The sequence below is a fragment of the Macaca mulatta genome, chromosome 20 (assembly GCF_049350105.2).
Source record: "Macaca mulatta isolate MMU2019108-1 chromosome 20, T2T-MMU8v2.0, whole genome shotgun sequence".
NCBI classification, from domain to species: Eukaryota; Metazoa; Chordata; class Mammalia; order Primates; family Cercopithecidae; genus Macaca; species Macaca mulatta.
The window spans coordinates 75003548-75022068 of NC_133425.1; the positions used below are offsets into that span (position 1 = coordinate 75003548).

Genomic DNA, 18521 nt, shown 5'->3' on the forward strand with positions numbered 1-18521 from the left:
AAAGACTCCCAATGTACTGTGCTTGGGAACCTTTGAATGTGTCATAGGCAACTCTAGATATTTAGACCAGGACATGCTGGGAATGCAGCTACTGAGACAGCTGTGTGCCATGTTTGTAAGGGTGACCACGATTTGCCTTCTGTCCACTGCTTTTAGCAAGAAAACTGGTGGTGTGGCAAGGGGGAGGTTCTACTTCAGAACAGAAGTATCTAGAATTGGTGTTGCTAAGTAAAAATGACTGGGGTAAAGGCACAAGGGAGAAAAGATCAGAGCATGAGCATCCTGCATTCAGTAATAAACACCGTTTCCCATCGGAGGGGTCTGTGTTGAAAGGCGCCCAGGTAGTTATGGCTTTGAGACAGTGAGGAAATGATGTCTCCATAACAGATTTATCTGCTAGGCAAAAGTAGAACCTCTGCCTATTCGATGTCAATATATTAATGTGTCAGATACATTGTAAAAAAATATTACATGGTTTTTGAAAAGGGAAACGTGCAAGAAGCCAGGGAAATTTAAAGGAGGTGATTTTTTTTTTTTGAGAGTTTGTAAGCAAAAAAGAAAAGGGAGCAAAAAATCACACAGAGGGTGTGTATTTAACTAACTTTGTATTTTGCCACACATTGTTTTCATTTACAGCTATGTCTGACAAATGGGCAGGTTTGACATCACTGATAAGCGCAATACTGTCTAGGGCCTACGAGAAAACCAGGGGGCTCGGCTCCACTGGAGCCTCTGCCCATGCATTTGTTTAGGGAAGGGGAGTTGAATATCAATTTTTCTTCTTAGTAAAATTATCTGCCAGAGAAACAATGAAGCATGAAAAAGTACTATTTAGAATGTGCATGCCTATATATGCTTTTAAAATGCTAACTGTTGCATTCTGGGAAACTTTCCATTATATATATATGCATATATATGTATCTTCGTAATTTCAGTGAATTTTTAAAACTAGTATGGCAGGTTGAAACCATCGCACCTGTTCACTTGCACACACCATAAATCGAAAAGCAGGAGTGCGCTTTTCTACGGGTCTCTATGAAACCCCCAGACAAGTGGCATAGTTAATTACTATGGAAGTTATACATTTAATAGCCTTCTTCTCTAACACAGTAATTTTTTATTTAAAAAGGAGACTAAACAGAAGTCAGGGGTAGGTGGTTCTCCATGACTGCAAATAATATGATTTTTTTTTTTTTTAATGTACAGCTCTCACACAAATTTCATTTTGTGAACACACTGGTAAGTACACGATGCTGGGGCTTCCAAAATGTGGCGTATCCCACTGATGGCTCCAACTTGCGAGTGGGCTCAGTTCTGTAATTGGAATGAAAGGAATTTTAACACTATTTAGACAAAGACTCAAACGCAGCATAAAGGGGAAAGCTAGATTTCCTCATATGATTTTTTTTTTTAAATTTAGAGACTTATTTGTAATGAACAGCACTTATTCAGGATTTAAGAGTTCTTTGTAAAAAACAAAAAAAAAACAAAAAAACATGTATTTGTGTGCCACTCCCACTATATACTTCAAAGTTTTCAGTAACTGTTATTTCCAAAAATGCCTTTTACTAGGAGTTAACCCTCTCTTACAGCCAGCCGCTCAAACCTCATTTTTGCCAGCACCTCTGCACTTGATTTTCTAAAGTTTATTATATTCAACCGCCTTGTAGATTCCTACCAAAATGTTTAATTCTACACAACTGTATTTTTCTCCCAATCCAGGCCTCATTCGTCATGAGGTAACTGCAATAACTACATCCAGAATATCACTCTTATTTTGAGAATGTCTTTGCCTAAAATCTTTCATCAGATGCCGAGATTTTTGTAAAAGCGTTCTCTCCATTTCTGCTTCCTCAGAGTTTGTGTATCTCTTAGTTGTGATCAGGGAAAAAAAAAAAATAAATAAAGGAAAGAAATATCTGGAGTCAAGAACACTGACTTCAAGCTCACGAGGGAAGGCTTACTATTAAGACTTTTGATAAGCAAAATTAAGTGTGGATTCAGGAGCCTATCTAAACTAGCACATAAAGGAAGGTCAAAATGTCGAGGTTATACACTGTCTTCATGTTCTGTGAAAAATAGGCAGGAAGGCCAGATGATAAACTGGCCAGAATTTAGCAGCACCAAACACAACCTGTTTTCTTCAAAATAAGTCTTTCAGTCAGACTTGCAATATTATCTTTTTTTAAGAACTGCAAAAAACAAAACAAAAGCCATCGTGTTTGGCTCTATTTTCAAAACAGTGCTGGCTTTGTCTAACATTCTATTAGTGTGCTAGGGGAAGTTGACTAAGAGTGCAAACTGCATGAATTTGTAACATTAGTTTCATGAATTTGTGTCATTTAAAAATAGGTCAGTGCTTAGGAGTCCTGCTAGTGAAGGTAGTTTTGAGTCTTTCCAAGTGATCTTTAAGTCAGTCCCCAAACACAGCCTATTTTGGGGTAAATACCAATAAATGAAAACACAGCCTATATTCCACACAGGTATTATTTTCTGCTTTTATTTCTGGGGATAGCATGATCTGAAATCATTACTAGCTCATCTAAGTAGAGAAGTTCTCCACTGAATATTCATGGTGAAATATGATTTGATAACACAGTTTAAACCAGATACGTACTTGGAACTATGGAAGTAAGGAGTAGATTTTCTTTTTCCTATTTAAGACAAATGACCTTCAATGTTAAAGAGAAAAGCAAAACAAAACAAACAACTTTGATTTGTCTAAAGTGTTTATGTTAAATCTTGTCAGGCCTTGCTAACAAGAAAATCACGGTGTGTAAGAGAAGAAGGAAAAATAATCAACTTTAGTGAAAAGGCAAGCGCTGTTTCTCTTTACCATTAAATGCCTATGTGCCCAAGCCACCTCTGAGGCGCCATATTTGTCTGGTTCCTCTGTCTTTGGATGGGCTTGCCCCTGATCAGAAGCGCAGGGCCATGTTCAGGAAGCCTAGTTCCACTGTTTTGTTTTGTTTTCCCACCAAGGGCAATTACGGCTCAACTCATTTGAAAACTGAAAACTTTGGGGAGAAAAAAATGAGGTCATAATTTACATCTCTATTAAATATTGCTAATCAATATATGGGGCCAGCCTCCTCACCTCAAAAAACAGCCTATAATTTCACCCTGAATTACTGCCTCCCTATTCCTCCATGAATCCTTCCACTGGAGAAAAGGATGCATTTTACACTTTTAACGAGGTTGTTGGGCCCAGTTAAACTGTACACTAAGAAACTGAGTACAGAATCAAAAAAAATGCCGTTTATTATTGTAGATTATTCTTTTTCTTGATATAACCAGAATTGAAAATGAAAGAAAAGCACATAGGAACATCACGCGTGGTTAGTTAGTAACTCAAGATATAAAACAATTTTGCACAGCAAAATATGTAAAAGAAAAGTAACTGACAAGATTTTTTTATATTTATTGTGGTAAGATTTACTTTTCATTTCTTTTTAAAGACAGGATGTCAGTCCCTGAAAATAACATTTACTGATTATTGCCTTTAAAACTGTGGATTTTTTTTTAAGTTACAGAAAATCCAGTTCTGCACCACAATACAACTGTAAAAAAATCTGCATCATCTTAAAACTGTGCAGTAATGCCATTTTTATAACTGCATAAATTTTATTAGCGTTCTAAACAGTTTTGCAATTTTTTTTGTATTATATGCTTGCAGGTTATATCTTAGTGCAATTCAGTCCCAAATACTTTAATTTTGAAAAAAAAAAACATACATTTTTGAATGTAAAATACCCCTACAGATATAAACAGGGGCGTTTCCCCTTTTAATACTTTGGTTTTCAATACAGTCAGTGGTATAGCAAAAACTACACATACCCAACTTATATTTAAGTTGCAAGCACATGCTGTATAAGCTACTTTTTTTAAACAGTCCCCTTGCAAACTCTACCCCCCTTAACATCACAACAGTAAACAATTTAGTGCATCAATCTTTTAAAAAATCTACAGCTAAACAGACCTAACTCTTTCAAATTTATCTATAACATTCCTTTATCTGTAGCATACATTTTAACTGGGCTAACAGATTATAAAAACTAGAATTAAATTATATACTAGAAACCCATAGCATTCCACATTTGACAATGACCAAAAGCCAAAAAATATAAAATAAAAATAAAACCAACCAAAAATAATGGGGCAGATTTCTCTTTTTTAAAAATAAACTTTAGACTGCTTTTCGGCAATAGCACAATTTTAGTCCCCAAAGTGGGGTGTCATTCTTATTAAAAAGAAAACATTAAGAGTTCTTCAATGTTTGCCAGGTTAAATTTGTAACCCATTCTGGTATCTTTCACAAGGAATGCCTTCAGTGCATTGGGAGGTTGAAGTTCTGAGTAACTCAAAGCAGTTTTGGAGCAGATGCAAAATTTCATGGGAAGAAGGCTCTACGGTTGCACTTTTTTGTTCTGAACTCAAAAAAGTCATGAGGCAATAAAACAAAAGTATGAATGCCATGCTATAAGTCTTCGAACGTCCATTTCCAAGCCAAAAAGAAAAAAAAGGAAAAAATAATTATACCATACATGTCCAGCATGCAGGCTTTTTTTTTTATTAATATAATGTCTCTTTTCCATAAAGTCTTTGAAACAGTTATAGTTCATTGTTGCTAAGACAAAGTAGCAAGCATAATAATGCATGAGATGAGAATGAGTTTTTTTAATGGCAGACTAAACTCTCAGATTTGGCATCACAAGGCCAAAACTCACAAGTCACACCCAGAAGGTTGATGCAGGCTTGATTGTGGAAGGTTCATGAGGATTTTTTTTTCTCTATTTTAGCATAACAATGCTAAAAAAAAACCCGATGGAACTCGGCACGCTGCAAGTCTATAACATTTCACATTTTTTTTTCCTTTGCAAGCTCAATCTCACATGAAGAACTCAGGAGAAGAAAAAAAAACTTTGCTTTTTTTTCTTTCATCTCGGAAGAGATGGTTTGAGAGGGAGTGAGGGTGGAGGTTGGAAAAAAGAGGGGCAACACAGCAAGCTCCAAAAGTAAAATAAAAAAAAACCAAACAAAATAAAACACACACACACACAGAAAATGAACACCAGTTCATGAACTGAAGGGGAAGCAGGAAAAAAAAATATGTGAATGATGCAGGCTTCAAAGGTGAGCAACGTTTCACATGAAGAACTCTGCTGAGATCTTTGAACATTGTGCAAGTCCGGGGGTGGGGGGGGGGTGTAAAAAAAAAAAAACAAGCTAGCAAGTTATGGAGAATTTCAGATTGGCAATCCATGAGCCAGACACCCATTCCCTCCCCAGTTTAAAACAGCCACCACCACCACAAACTCAAGCAGGGTGTGGGGTGTGTGTGTGTGTGTGTGTGTGTGGTGTGCATGCGTGTTTGTGTGTCTGTAGGGGGCCAAGGGGGCCAAACTCGGTGGGGGTGGGGGGCGAGGTGGTGGTGAGCATGGCTCTGGAACTAGCAAGCCCACACCCGAGTCGGACCCCCGCGGAGCACTTATCAGGGTGGCTAGCTGGGATCGCGTGTCAGACTCACATGAAAAACTCGGGAGAGGACGGGTTGTCGCTGCTCGAGCCGTTTTCTCGGAAGCCGCTGCTCACCAACTTCTCGTATTTCTCCTTGTACGCGTCCCTCTCGCGCACCAGCCTGGAGATCTCCTGCTTGAGGTGGTCGACTTGCTGCAGCAGCTGGTTCTTCTCCGACTCCAGGACGTGTCTCTGCTGCACCCTCTTGAAGCGGCAGGACTGGGCATAGCCGCGGTTTTTCAGGGTCCGCCTCTTCTGCTTCAGCCGGATCACCTCCTCCTTGCTGACCCCGCGCAGCTGCCGGTTCAGCTCGCGCACCGACATGGTCACCAGCTGCTCGTCGGAGAAGCGGTCGTCGAAGTGCAGGCCGCCGGCGGCGTGGTGCGGGTGCAGGGCGCCCCCCGCCCCCGCCGCGCCCCCGCCGCCTCCGCCGCCGCCGCCGCCGCCGCCGCCCCCGGCGCTGGCCGGGCCACCGCCGCCCGCGCCCCCCGCGCCACCGGCCGAGGCGGACGCGCCGCCCGCGGCGCCGGGCGCGCCGGCCGTCGGGTGGTGGTGGTGGCCGGCGGCGTGGTGGTGGTGGTGGTGGTAGTGCGGGCCCGCGCCGCTCTGCGCGGCGGCTGCGGCGATCACGGCGGACACCACGGCGGCGGCGGGGCCCATCTCCTCGCCGCTGCCGCCCAGGGAGGCTCCGGCGCCGGCCCCGGCCGCCGCGGCCAGCTGCTGCGCCCCGCGCGCGTAGCCATCGAAGCCGCCCTGGAGCTGGTGGCTGTTGCTGATGAGCGCCTCGACCGCGTCCTCGGGGCTGAAGCCCAGCGCCTCGGGGTTCAGCTGCTGCGGGTAGCCGGTCATCCAGTAGTAGTCTTCCAGGTGCGCCTTCTGCTCGCTGCCCGAGCCCGGGCTGGGCGCCGAGAAGCTGGGGGAAGGGGGCACCGAGCTGCACGGCGTGCTCATGGGGGTGGAGGACAGCGAGCCCCCGGCGATGAGACGGCCGCACTGGCTGATGATGCGGTCGGTCTCCACCGGTTCCTTTTTCACTTCAAACTTCATCAGATCGAAGTCATTAACATATTCCATGGCCAGGGGACTGGTGGGCAGGTCGGAGTTGCTCATTGCCAGTTCTGATGCCATTCTCCTGCCGCCGCCGCCGCCGCTCCGCCAGATGGGCTGCAGGAGAGGGGCCAGCGGGCTGTGCTGGGTGGCCAGCGGGTGAGCCAGCTTGCCGGGCTGGGGCGCTTCTAGCTCGCGCGGCGGTGGCTGGCCCGAAACCTCCGAGCGCGCTCACACACACCCCCCCCGCCCTGCCCGCGCCCCCCGCGCCCGCCCTCCCTCCCCCCTGCTCACGCCAATGTGCTCCCTCGCTCGCCCCGGCCCCTCCTTGCTCTCTCGCCTCCTTGCGCGCAGAGCCGGCGGCTTCAGGCTCGGGAAGGTCCTCCGCGGGCTGCGGTGGCGGCGGCGGCGGCGGCGAAGCTGGAGGAGCCCGGCCCGGTGCGCGGCGTCCCCCGCTCGCCGCTCCGCTGCGCGCTTTGCATAAGGAAGGGCTCGCCTCGCCGGCCCGGGCTGCAGGCAGGGCGCGCGCGGCGGCCGCTCGGGGCTGGAGGCGCGGCGGGCGTCTGTCCGGGCGGCGCGGGCCTTGGCACCGGGGAGTTAACACTTCATGCTTCTCGCCTCCTCTTCTGCTTGGCTCTCTTTATTATTTTTTTTCTTTCCTCTCTCTCTCTTTCTCGCTCTCTCTCCCTCGCGCGCTCTCTCCCTCTGTGCAAAGTGCAAGGCAGAGGTGCAGCCCGACTGGAGGAGAGGGAGGGGGGAGTTTAGTTCTTTCTTGCTTTTTTTTTAAAAAAAGCAAAATAGCGAAGTCCTGGGGAAAGACAAGGCAGGGAGCAAAGGGGGGAGGGGGAGGCCAAGCCGACAAGCAGCCCGAGCTACAGCTCGAAGATGAAAAAAGATTTTAAAGCCTCTGATCCAGCAAGAAGAGTTTAAAGCAATTGCTGAGTTTTATAGCACTCGTGACGTCAGGTCCAAATGAGAAATTGACTGGCACTCCGGGCCAATGGGAGGCGGCGAGAGCGGCCGCGATTAGCATAATAGTATAGAAACAAGGAAACTTTTCGGAGCTGTCAATCAGGGCCCAATCAGCTGACTGTCAGCTGGGACGGGCTGGCTTAACCCTTCCTGCGCCGCTGCCTACCCGGGAGGGAACGAGGCCCGGCGCAAAGTTTGGTGTAAGAGGGGAGGGAGTTTTTCCAGAGGGGCTTCGGCAACCCGGGCGGACTTGGAAGGACGGTTTGCTTTTCTTTGGAGCGCGAGACAGGCCTTCCATCGGAGCCCCAGCTCGCCAGGGGCTCGCTTGGCTGGGATTGGCCTGATTCCCCTCCCTTGCCTGCCCTCCACTCCTAGAATTATGAATTCGCCTCCCAGCTTTTCCTCCTCGCACCACCTCTGGCACCCAGGTGTCTGCCGGGGGACCTTCCTTCCCTGAGCCTGGCCGTGCCCGGCGCTCAAACTTGGCCGCAACTCTTTGTCCCTCTCTCGGGCGGCCGGGGAGGGGAAGGGACCGGGAAGCGAGGGATGAGCTGGGGTGTCCGGATCGGGGCTGCGGGCTGGACGCTGCCCCGCCGTGCGCCTGCCCGGAATGCTGTGAGTCCGTGGAGAGAGAAAGCCCATTTTATCACTCTCTTTAAAAGGAGGTAAAATAAGTTGGTTAGAGGCCATTCTTCACGGGGACTGGCTGCCCGCTGGCGTCGCGTGCCCTTGGACGGACCGAGCGCCTATGCGAGATAACTCCAGGGAAGCTCAAAGTCAGGTCAGCCGGGCTCAGCCCTCCGGCTCCTAACTGGCCAGAGTTTGGCCTTTGAGACTCAGATTGCGCTCTCTCTCTCTCTCTCTCACACACACACACACACACACTCTCTCTCACACTCACCCATCCCCTTACGAAATCTGACCTCTGTTTATCAGGGTCAGGCGCGCCCTTTGCACTTTTACGTTTCCTTTAATTATTTCGGACTTGATCGTGGCGGGGAGCAAGGGGGAAAAACAATATCCCAGCCCTCACCAGCTCCCCTCGAAGGGTTAAATTTTAAACCGCGGTTTCTGGAACTAGCCCGGAAACCCAGAGTTGGGGGGGGGGAGGTGGGCTGGGGGAGGCTGCTCCCCCCACCCCAGTTGCAAATGCTAATAAGTAGTTCAATTTTCTAGATCGATTCTGTTAAAGTGTATGCAAAAAAGAAATAAAAAAGAAAGAAAAAGAAAAGAGAAAGAAGAAAACCAACAACTAACTCTGTTTCTAAGATTTTAAAGCGATAGGCAAGTCGAAGAAGCAGAGATTTATTTGGAGAGAAAGCTCCTGAAACCGACCCGGCCTTTGGAAGACCAGTCCGCCTGCTTAGAAGTTGGGACTGTTGATTCCTTCAATTAATGAAATGCATTTGGTGTTGTTAATCGTATTTATTTTACTTTATGGGCGGGGGGGTGGGGGGAGACTCTAGGAGGGTGCATTAAAAAAAAAAATTCTGAAAAGCCTGCAAAAAGACCGAAGCGTGGAAACTATTGTTGGAGCGAGTTGGTTTTTACCTCAACAGCGCCACCTTTCGGCAAAGGTCAGTTGAAATTGATCCGTGTCCAGTTTTGTCCATGAAGTGAAAAGCAGCTGGTTACCCAATGTGGAAGGAGGAAAGAGGCACAGAAAGTTAGTTTGACTGAAGTGGGAGAACCCGACTCTATAGGAAAGGGGCCGAAGAAAGTGCTGGCAGATGCAGGGATCATTTTTGCCCCTCCTCTTCTTGATTGTTGACAAAGAGGCCAGGGGATACAGACACCCTCCAGGTGTAATTTCTGGCTGAGACCTTTGCAAGCGGATCCCCATGTAACGGGGCCCCAAACCCTTTAAAAGTGCCAGGAGGGATTTTCAACGGGCTTTATGGCAATATCAATAGAATTAAAGTACTTTTAATTCAGTGATAAATGAGATGTCTCTAGTAAGATTAAGTGCAGTGCTATAAAGTTGTTTATCTGAAAAGTAATTCTCAGAAAACCTGACTTCTGACACTTAGTCATATATTAAGCCAGCATCTTGAACATTGCACTTCAGAATGGTCTTCCCCACCCCGTAGCATACTTTGCTATTTATAACCTCAGGTGTCTCTCACTCGCTCCTTGCACCAGATTAGACCTGTGTTAATTTCTCTGATCCTGGTAGCCTTCAGTTTGAGCAAACCCAGGAATCCTTAATGGGAGACTTCCCAAAAGATTTGTAGGCACATCCTAATCTGAAAAGGGCAGCGCTGTCGGTATTTTTCAGACAAGTAATGTTTCTTTTCATCGAGACTGCAGTTGTTTATAAGGGTAGTTTTGGTTTTATAGGAGCATTTTGTTGGGTGGAATAAACTATGTCTATTACCAGTTTGGGGAAGAAAGAGTGAAGATTATGTCAATATTTATGCAACCTAGCAGAATTCCCTTGTTTTCCTTCTCTTTAACAATATTTTACCTAGTAATGAAGTTAAGGGATTATAGTTTATGTATTTAGAGGAAAATCCACACTTTCCATTACATAAGCATTATGTCATTTAACATTGCCCATAACAATAGTTTTCTAGGTGTTTTTAAAAGTCAGTAGTCACAAATGTCTGAAGTTTATATTTTTCATGTAAAATAGGAATTTAAGTATATTTAGAAGGAATTTACTTTTTGTTTATGATATATTTTTAATCTCTTTGCATCATATTTGTGTTAAAAGCTGTAAGGTATGATCACTGCCTCTGAAAGCAGTATTATAATAAATAGTATTATTTTATACACAAAATTTGCTAATGGTGAAGACTATGCCGTACACATTCGTGGCAGAGTATCTAATTGTTACATTGTTATATATCATTTCTACAAATTAAATGCCCATGTTTGGGCAGCTAAATATATTATTATCTGCACATTTTTATGGTTTATTTATGTACACTGCTGTCAAGACATGGTATTTTTATTTCTCTTATTGCAAGGTCTTTTATAGTCTCCCATTTTCTCCCGGAAAAAAAAAGAGAGGATCAGAATTATTTTTTTAGATGTGTAGCAGTAGTGCTCTCAGGCTTACAACTTAATTCTCATTTTTATCCTTTTTACGTTATTATTTAGTGATTCACAGGGGTGTCTAAACATTTACAGTTCTCTGTTAGCAGCATTTCTTTTATAACAATTGAGCTCTCTCATTTTAATTAGTACTATTCAGGTTTTTGATTCTGTACAATTACAGTGGGCCACATTTCCTTAGACTTCTTGGCTAACATTGTTTGTTTCACTTCTATCCAAGCCAATCTAATCCAAATACAATGTGAACTGTGTTTTCTTACTGCTTAACATCCCCTTGCTATATATACTCTAGTAATCTCTGTAGAACAATATACAGTAATTTAGAAACCATGCATTTGTCATTATTGACCAATGCAGACCAGTAGTATTAAAGTTTCTGAAAGCAATGAATATTTATAGAAGATTTTTGAGGGGGAGGAGGGCATGGGTTGCATCGCATAGAATATTGTGACACAGTAACATCAGAAACACAATGATAGTTTCACGTCAGGACATACATAACGACTTCATGCAAAAGTGAAAAACAAAACCCCTGTACATGTCCAACTTACAAAGATTAAAAGCTTAAAGGAATATATTTTTCCTGATTGTGAGTTACAGCAACTCAAATACATCATGCTGGAATCAGACATCCATAACCTGAATAGAACGGGATGCATCAGGTATAGTGTCTGAAGTCTTTGTTTAGGAGCTGATTTTATGGGGCAGAACTAGCCAGTGTCCACTAAATTTCACTATGAAACCAACTAAATTGATTTGAGAAAGAGTTCTTCAGAGTAACTGAATGATAAGGCGTACCCTGTTCTTAGGTCTAGTGTTAGATAAATCCTTTTAACAGTCTTCAGTTAGCAGGGTAAGTAAATCACAAATCACTGTTAGCAGATTCATGGAAGAAAATTAATAGAATCAGATGAGATAATCTGATAAGGGTAAAATTGCTGAGGAAACAGTCTTGCCTCATATTGGAGGATGTGAAACAACACTCTGATTACTAGGAGTCGTTACGAATAGGTGAATTATGTGCTAAATAATCATCAGAGTAATTCAGCGTGTATTAATTCTTTTCTCTTTAAGCAATTCACAGTTGTAAGTTAAAGCCGCTCTCTCTTTCAAGACACATCTTTTATAATTTTTATTAGAGGTAATTTATTATTTGCATTACCTGTATTTACTTCATAATTGAACATTTTGCATTCAAATTTATGTAATGTATTATGCTTGAGAATATATTTCTGCCTGATTAGCATAAATAGTCACTTACCTCATGAATTACTAACAAAGTTTATCTTAAAATATAGGTTTTTTTATTAAGTGGAACACAAACGTATGTACAATAAATTCTGATTTTCCAGTGCAGTTAGAGAACAGCTCACATTTGGTTACAGGGAGGCGAGGGAGGAAGCAAAATATAGATAAATGAGATGTGTAGGTTTCTTTCCAAGGGTATCATTTAGATGGGGGCGTATGTGTAGGGTGGGGTAGGGGGCAAAGTGAAGGAGAAGGCCTAGGCTTTCCGTACACTGTTTGGATTGGATGATCTTGACATGAAATGTGTACTCTGGAAAAACCTGTAATTAGTGATCTCTGCCTTTGTAGAGAACCATGATAACAAGTAAATTAGCATTGGAAGAATTTGGGTTTTTTTAAAATCATATTTTTGTTTCATTTATTTGCTTATTTGTTTTTGTCTCTGCAGGGTTCTTCCTTGGAAAACAATATACATCACTTAATGAAATCTGTTTGTTTTGCACAAGAGATATAAAAAATCCAGACGTTTTCTTCAGTGAGAATTCCTGGGAAGGTGTACCAACCTTCTTTGCTTTCTTCACCTGACAAAGACCCAACACGGCCGCGCAGACTGGAGGTGTTTAATACATAGTTTTGTGCACACCTGAACGTGGGAATGAAAGGGCTTCTTTGCTTTTAAACAATAGACAGAGCTATAAAATTATGATGGGGCCTGTTTTCCCCCACTCTTGTCATTTTCAGTCAATAGATTTCCCGGATTTCTTTTTCTGTTTGTTTGTTTCCACTTTCCTTTTTCAGGGGATAGGCATCTCCTTAGATTTTTGTTTTCCTTCAATTAGGGTCAGCTTTATGATTCGTTCTTCCACTGTCATCCTTTTTCATCCTCTTCACAGCCTGTACCGGTGAGGGAATTTGTCTCAAAAGCATTCAGCCCTTCAAAGATTTTTATTGTGGTGAACTCAGAACTGATTAACAGAAAAGCAGAAACAGAAAAGGGGACCTGATATGAGGGCGATCATGATGCGCGTTGCGTCTCTCATGGTTGATAACTCAGAGGACAGGCTCCTCGGTAGTGCGGTAGTGCTAGTTCTGTGAAGTTTTTCACCCTCCTTCCTAGCCCTGAGGGCGGGGTGATTCATAGCTCCTGTTCCAAAGGCATTCAGCAGCCATTCGACCTGGGAAAGAAACAGAGTTTTAGAAAATACAGACCAAACGTAGACACGCCTGTGATTACCAGGATGAGTATGTCAATGCAGGTGGCTTCTGAATTTCTGTTTCTGAGTTTGTTTGGCTGATGCCTGAGTAAAGGGGTCCCTTACAGCCCTGTTTTATACCTTAGTTCTTGGTGGCAACGTGGGTGTTGCTGATATCTCTGATGTGTTTTTCTGTGCGTTGAAAACCCCAGACATGCTCTGTGACATCCTCACAGCATCCCCCATCACAATGGAGTATTCCTAATCTGAGAAAGAATAGCATATTGGGCAAACCTCCCCATCCACTCAAAATAAAATTATAGTAAAATTTACAGACCTTCTGTTAATAGTTTTTATTTAGTACCTTTATAACAGTGATACATGCTCCTTGTTAAATATAAACATTTGAACAGGACAGAAATAAGAGGCTATCAAATAAAAGAACTGCTATTCCTCATCTCCACCCCAGTCTTTAAACCTTGGTCTCAGTGGTTACCATCTGTAATAGTTGGGGTATATGTGTGTAGTTTTTACACAATGGCATCGAAGCATGTACATAGTTCTTTAACTTGTGCTCCCTTTAAAACACATTCATGTTAACAATCTCGAAAAGAGATTTTGGGCACTCCTGTCTTCTTTGGTAGAATTCACCTTGTGGAACCTCAGGCTGGAGGAAGTTTGGGGATCTGATCTGAACACCGTCCTTCCAACCAGTATAGGAGCTTGAAGCTGGTTTAGGTGAGCTGGCTGCATTCAGGGACAACTTCTCCATGCGGCCCAACAGACACCTTTCTTGGAGCCCACAAGACTCTTGAGGGTCCACAAAAACATTTTTAAAAAACTTTAAAAATAGAAGTACAAGAGGAATGTAGTGTAGCATGGATTATGTCTGTCATCATACCAACATAGTTGTAAAATATAATTTAAAATATTTTTTAATAGAACAAAGGGTCCACAGAAGCCACGGTGCCCAGAGCCCACAAAACTCCACAACATGACTCTAACTCTATGTACCTGATCACCTCCAGTGACAGGGGCTGATCTCAATTTTACCTCCCATTATGTCCATCTGTATTCCCACAGTTCTTGAGATTGTGAAGAAAGCTCTTGTTTAACATGAAGTCATACTCCCTTCTTCTAGACCTTAGCCCTGACTTTACAGACTCATGAAGCTGTGTATAATAAGTGCTTCTGTGCAGCAGAGTCTTTGGGAATTGGAAAGAGCCAGTATGACACCCTTTCCCTGCTTTTTGTTTTTCATTCAAAATACAGCCAGCGTCTTTAACTTTTCCACGTTTCGGTTTTAAGTGCCAACTCCTTCTGGTTACTAACTCCCAGGTGGGCGCACCTGGTTCCTGCTGCCCTCTGAGGGTTCAAGTCTCAGAACTGAACGCAGACACCCAGGTGTGAGCCTCCTATCATAGGGAGAGCACCTATGCTCCACCTCCTTAAGCTGCAGTTTGTCTGCTCCTAATACAGCCCACAATTTCACCAGCCTCTCTGGCAGACACCTAACACTGGTGACTCATCATTCATGGACAGTGGACTCAAGCCCAGGCATTTTCTTCTCACATTTCCCCCATCCTGGATTTGTGTGCTTGTTTTTGAACCCAAGCACAGAAATTCATAGCAATCCTCCATAAGCTCCATGTCCTTAGATTCAGTCCGTTCTGGGCTTGTCTAAATCGGTTTGGATCTAGAATGTGCCATCAGGTAGTTTTAATTTGTTTTTCAGCTCAGTGCCAGTGGCAAATGAAATTGATGTGCTTTTTATATGACCTAGCCTCACAGAGCCAGGTCTGTCATCTGCAAATTGGGTATTGTCGGGATTAAAGATTGTGCCTCTGGAGTGTCTCCTATGGTGTGGGCCACAGAGGAGCTCATAAATAGTTGGAGGTTTTCTGAATTTCCTGCTCTTCCCCTGAGTTGCTGATAACAACATTGGAAGGGACAAAGACCTGTGGCATCTCAGTGGAGACTGTCCCTCTGAACTCCCAATGATTACACAAAGTGACCCATGAAATCATTCAAGTCCCCTAATGGACATGTTAAATGGACTCTGCCTAATTTGTAATTGGAGTTATTTTAAACTAAATGACCCCATCTGGAAGTCCTACATATATCTTTCTAATGAATTCTAAAATAACTTCACGGTTTTTTTTTTTTTTTTTTTTTTTTTTTTTTTTTTTTTTTTTTTTTTTTTTGGAGACAGAGTCTTGCTCTGTTGCCCAGGCTGGAGTGCAGTGGTGCAATCTTGGTTCACTGCAACCTCCACCTGCTGGGTTCAAGCAATTCTCTTGCCTCAGCCTCCCGAGTAGCTGGGACTACAGGCACCCACCACCATGCCTGAATTTTTTTTTTTAATATATTTTTAGTAGAAATGGGGTTTCACCACATTGGCCAGGCTGGAATAACTTCACTTTTTTATGGTGTAGGCAAATCTTTCTGTTGGAGAAGACAGATGACTAGATAATTGTGTCACATTTCACACCTGCCTTTGTCTTTGTAAACCTTTGCCCTGTCAGAATACATAGTAGTTGTCCAAAGTTGGGATCTCAGAGACTAATAAAAAATAGATGTAACCTAGAAAAGCTAAGCGGAAGAGCTCTGCGTGTGTATACATAAAAACATATTTGAGATCAGCTCTTTCCTCCCTGTTTTATCTCTGGTTTAGATCACCAACTTCCCTGCCATTTCCTGATGCCAATTTTGAAGCCGGGGAGCTCAGAGGCATTTTCTTCAACAGAAGATTTCAGAGTTTCAGTGTCCACCTTTGAGCTACCACTGGTCCCTCAGTGATGTAAATATGCAGGCTGTTGCAGAATCTCCTGTTCCAGGATCCCACCTCGACCCCTTTCAGAGAAATCTGGGAATGAGAGAAGGAACCAGCCCAGAAGTGATTTATGACCTGCTGTCTGTGTCCTGCCTGAGGAAGCATGGCTCTGGCTGTTTCAAGCAGACCCAGCCTGGGATCCTCAGAGACTGGAAGGGGTGATGGACACCCGTCAGGGAAACATCACTGACCGCTGACTCTCAGCTCAGCTTGAAGCTGCTGATGAGGGGCTAGGCTTGGTCGCTGTCACAGTGATGTGAGCTCAGGCAGTTGGGGTTGGGGAAGAGGGACCGACCAGGAGACACAGCATCTGAGGTCAGCACCCAGGTCTTCCTCTGACTCACCCTCTGACCTCCGCAAAGCCCTTCATTCTCTTCCTTCAACTCATTTTTTAGGCTGCAAGTGGACTGAACTGCGTGAAGCAGTTAAAACAAACCTGCTTGCATGGGAGGAGTGTTCCTAGCCATTTCAGGCTGAATACAGGGTAGGTATAAATAGGGACCAGACTCCCGTAGACAGATAGAAGCTGGCATGTCGGGCTGCCATGGAGCATTGATGGGTCATGGTGGCAACTTTGGAACATCTTCAAGGTCAAAACAACAGATACAGCAAGGCAGGGTCAGAATGGCACAGCCAACCCCTCCTGCATCTCCAGGCCAGAGGATGCTGTTGTTTTAGGTTGACATTGTTGAGAGCCTTTGGTGGCAGCACAGTGAGGAGGATCACTGGGCAGGGAGACATACCCTGGAGGTGCCTGGTGCCAAAATGAGGATGTGAATCCTGCTCTGCCCCAAATGTTAGACCTTAGGCAAATTAGCTGACCTCTCTGAACCCGTCTTTTTCTTAGTGAGAGGTAGACAGGGATTTTGTGATAATGATGAGCATGTATACCAAGCGTTTGGCATGGTGGCTGCCCCGAGTGAATGCTCAAAAGAGCAGGCTCTGTTAACATGTGCCAGGGGCTCTGCCCACACTCTATACACGTCATTTCACAGTACGGGGCCAGGGCATACTAGGAACTTGAGAAATAGAATAGTTTCCCCTCTTCTGTCTGCTCTGCTCCTGCCTTAGAGTTGTATTTACCTCATAACCTGGCCTCTTTCTCTCCTCTCCTAAGTCTTTGCACGATTTTGCTCCCCTTGTAAGGAGGGATTTTGCTCCCTCTTCCCACTTCCCCTGCCCTCTGTTTTATTTTCTGGCTAATTTTGACTCTTCTTCTAGGTCTTGGGTTTCCTTTTAAAAGTCTTAATTGTGTTCTCTTTGCCCACTGGCCCCCAAGCCAGGCCAGGTGCCCACTCTCTCTGCTAGTTTGTGTCTGAGTCCTCACAGTGCCCTGGGAGTTACTATCCACCTGTGAACTGCTTAAAGACAGGGACACCGCCTCTCTTCTCTCCATCTCCTTCGCCTACTACAGAGCTCGGCATACAGTAAGCGCTCCATAAATGTTTCTTCAGTGGAAATGACCACACTGTCTGATTCCTTGCTTCTTTTTTTGAAGCTCGAACCTACACAGAATGTCCTGCCAAATGTCCCAGAAAACATGACTTTGAAAGGGGCAGGGTGGCCGGCCGCTGTGTTGCAACACGGCACTTCTTACCTTCGCCTCTCACTAGTCTGACTGGCCCGTCCTTCAATTACCAGGACGCTTATCTTGCTCACTCATTAGCCTATATCCCTTAGCTGGAACTGAGTAGACAACATGGTTGAGATATACAAGCTCTGGAACTGAAGTGATCTGCAGTCCAATCTTGCTGGGATGGGTTTTTGGGGGAAGGGAGGCTTAAGATTAAGTGGCTGAGTGTAAGTGGCGCATCCTATTCCAACCCTGCCTGCTGCTGCTGGAGAGAGCTCTGGTGTAGCTTTGAGTCACAGCTGCTTTTCCCAGGGCGTCAGGGTACACAGACACTATTTTGTAAGCTTCAGATAAGAATGCAAGGCCCACCTTCATTTCCACATGCACAAATCATGCCCATTCTTCAAGGCACAGCTCATATGTGATGTGACGTTGCACCTGAAGCTCTGAACAGAGTGTCTGGCATCCATTAGTAAAAGTTTGATGCTAATACTAAGCCCCCCTGCTCCAGAAGCCCTCTTGGGCTCCTACCTTGCATTCCTGTATCCTCACGGTTGTAGTTTGACCTCTCTTTGGGAGCCTCACAATGTATCCATTAGGTAGGGTATCACCTTGCTGATTGTGTGATCTTAGAAGAGTTCTTGATGTACTTTTTGAGTCTCATTATCTTCATCTGTATAATGGAATGTCAATTTAGCCTCTTTGGGTTGCAAATGATCTTTGGGTTGCAAATGAACAACTCTTGACCTGAATTTGTTTAAGCAAAAAGGATTCTCATTGGTTCGCATGGCCCAGAGGTCTAGGGACAGAGCTAGTTGGGGTCAGGGATCATGTAGTGTCACTGGAACTGGCTTCCTTCCATCTGTGTGGACTCCAGACCAGGGCTCTGCATAAGAGTGTGATCATTGTAGTAGTTCCAGCCTTTAATCCTCCTATGCTGAGTTCATGGGAGCCAGTTGGAGGCCCCAGTAGAGCACTGAAAGTCACGGTTTGGGTTGCATGGGTCTAGTTCATTTGACTGCTTATATGCCCACCCCTGAGCCAACCCCTGTGGCAAAGAGATGAAATATCTAATTGG

The 18521-nt window shown here is 44.5% G+C and overlaps 1 protein-coding gene and 1 long non-coding RNA gene across 3 annotated transcripts; one reads left to right on the top strand and one right to left on the bottom strand.

The window, feature by feature from the left end:
• Positions 1–1100: 1100 nt before the first annotated feature.
• On the bottom strand, positions 1101–7451 carry MAF (MAF bZIP transcription factor). Of its 2 annotated transcripts, XM_028841114.2 has the most exons (3): positions 6859–7451; positions 5528–6681; positions 1101–1314 (listed from the first exon to the last, which is right to left on the bottom strand). In XM_028841114.2, exons 2-3 carry the CDS (start codon positions 6643–6645, stop codon positions 1221–1223), a joined length of 1212 nt encoding a protein of 403 aa, XP_028696947.1. In that variant the 5' UTR covers positions 6646–6681; positions 6859–7451; the 3' UTR covers positions 1101–1220. The 2 variants fall into 2 exon arrangements, with proteins under 2 accessions (XP_028696947.1, XP_014982165.2); XM_015126679.3 differs by lacking the exon at positions 6859–7451 and having other exon boundaries at positions 5528–6754.
• A 493-nt stretch (positions 7452–7944) lies between these two features.
• LOC144338235 (uncharacterized) lies at positions 7945–13369 on the top strand. The gene is made up of 3 exons (XR_013412202.1): positions 7945–8151; positions 8713–9113; positions 12293–13369. It is a non-coding gene; the product is annotated as an uncharacterized LOC144338235 (long non-coding RNA).
• The last annotated feature ends 5152 nt before the right edge of the window (positions 13370–18521 follow it).

Bases quoted from the DNA above. Each gene is read 5' to 3' on its own strand.
- MAF (XM_028841114.2), bottom strand. From the start codon at position 6,645: ATGGCATCAGAACTGGCAATGAGCAACTCCGACCTGCCCACCAGTCCC. The intron at 1,315-5,527 runs GTGAGTCTGACA...TTCCAATTACAG, and splicing joins TCCTCTCCCGAGTTTTTCAT to AACTGAGCCCACTCGCAAGT.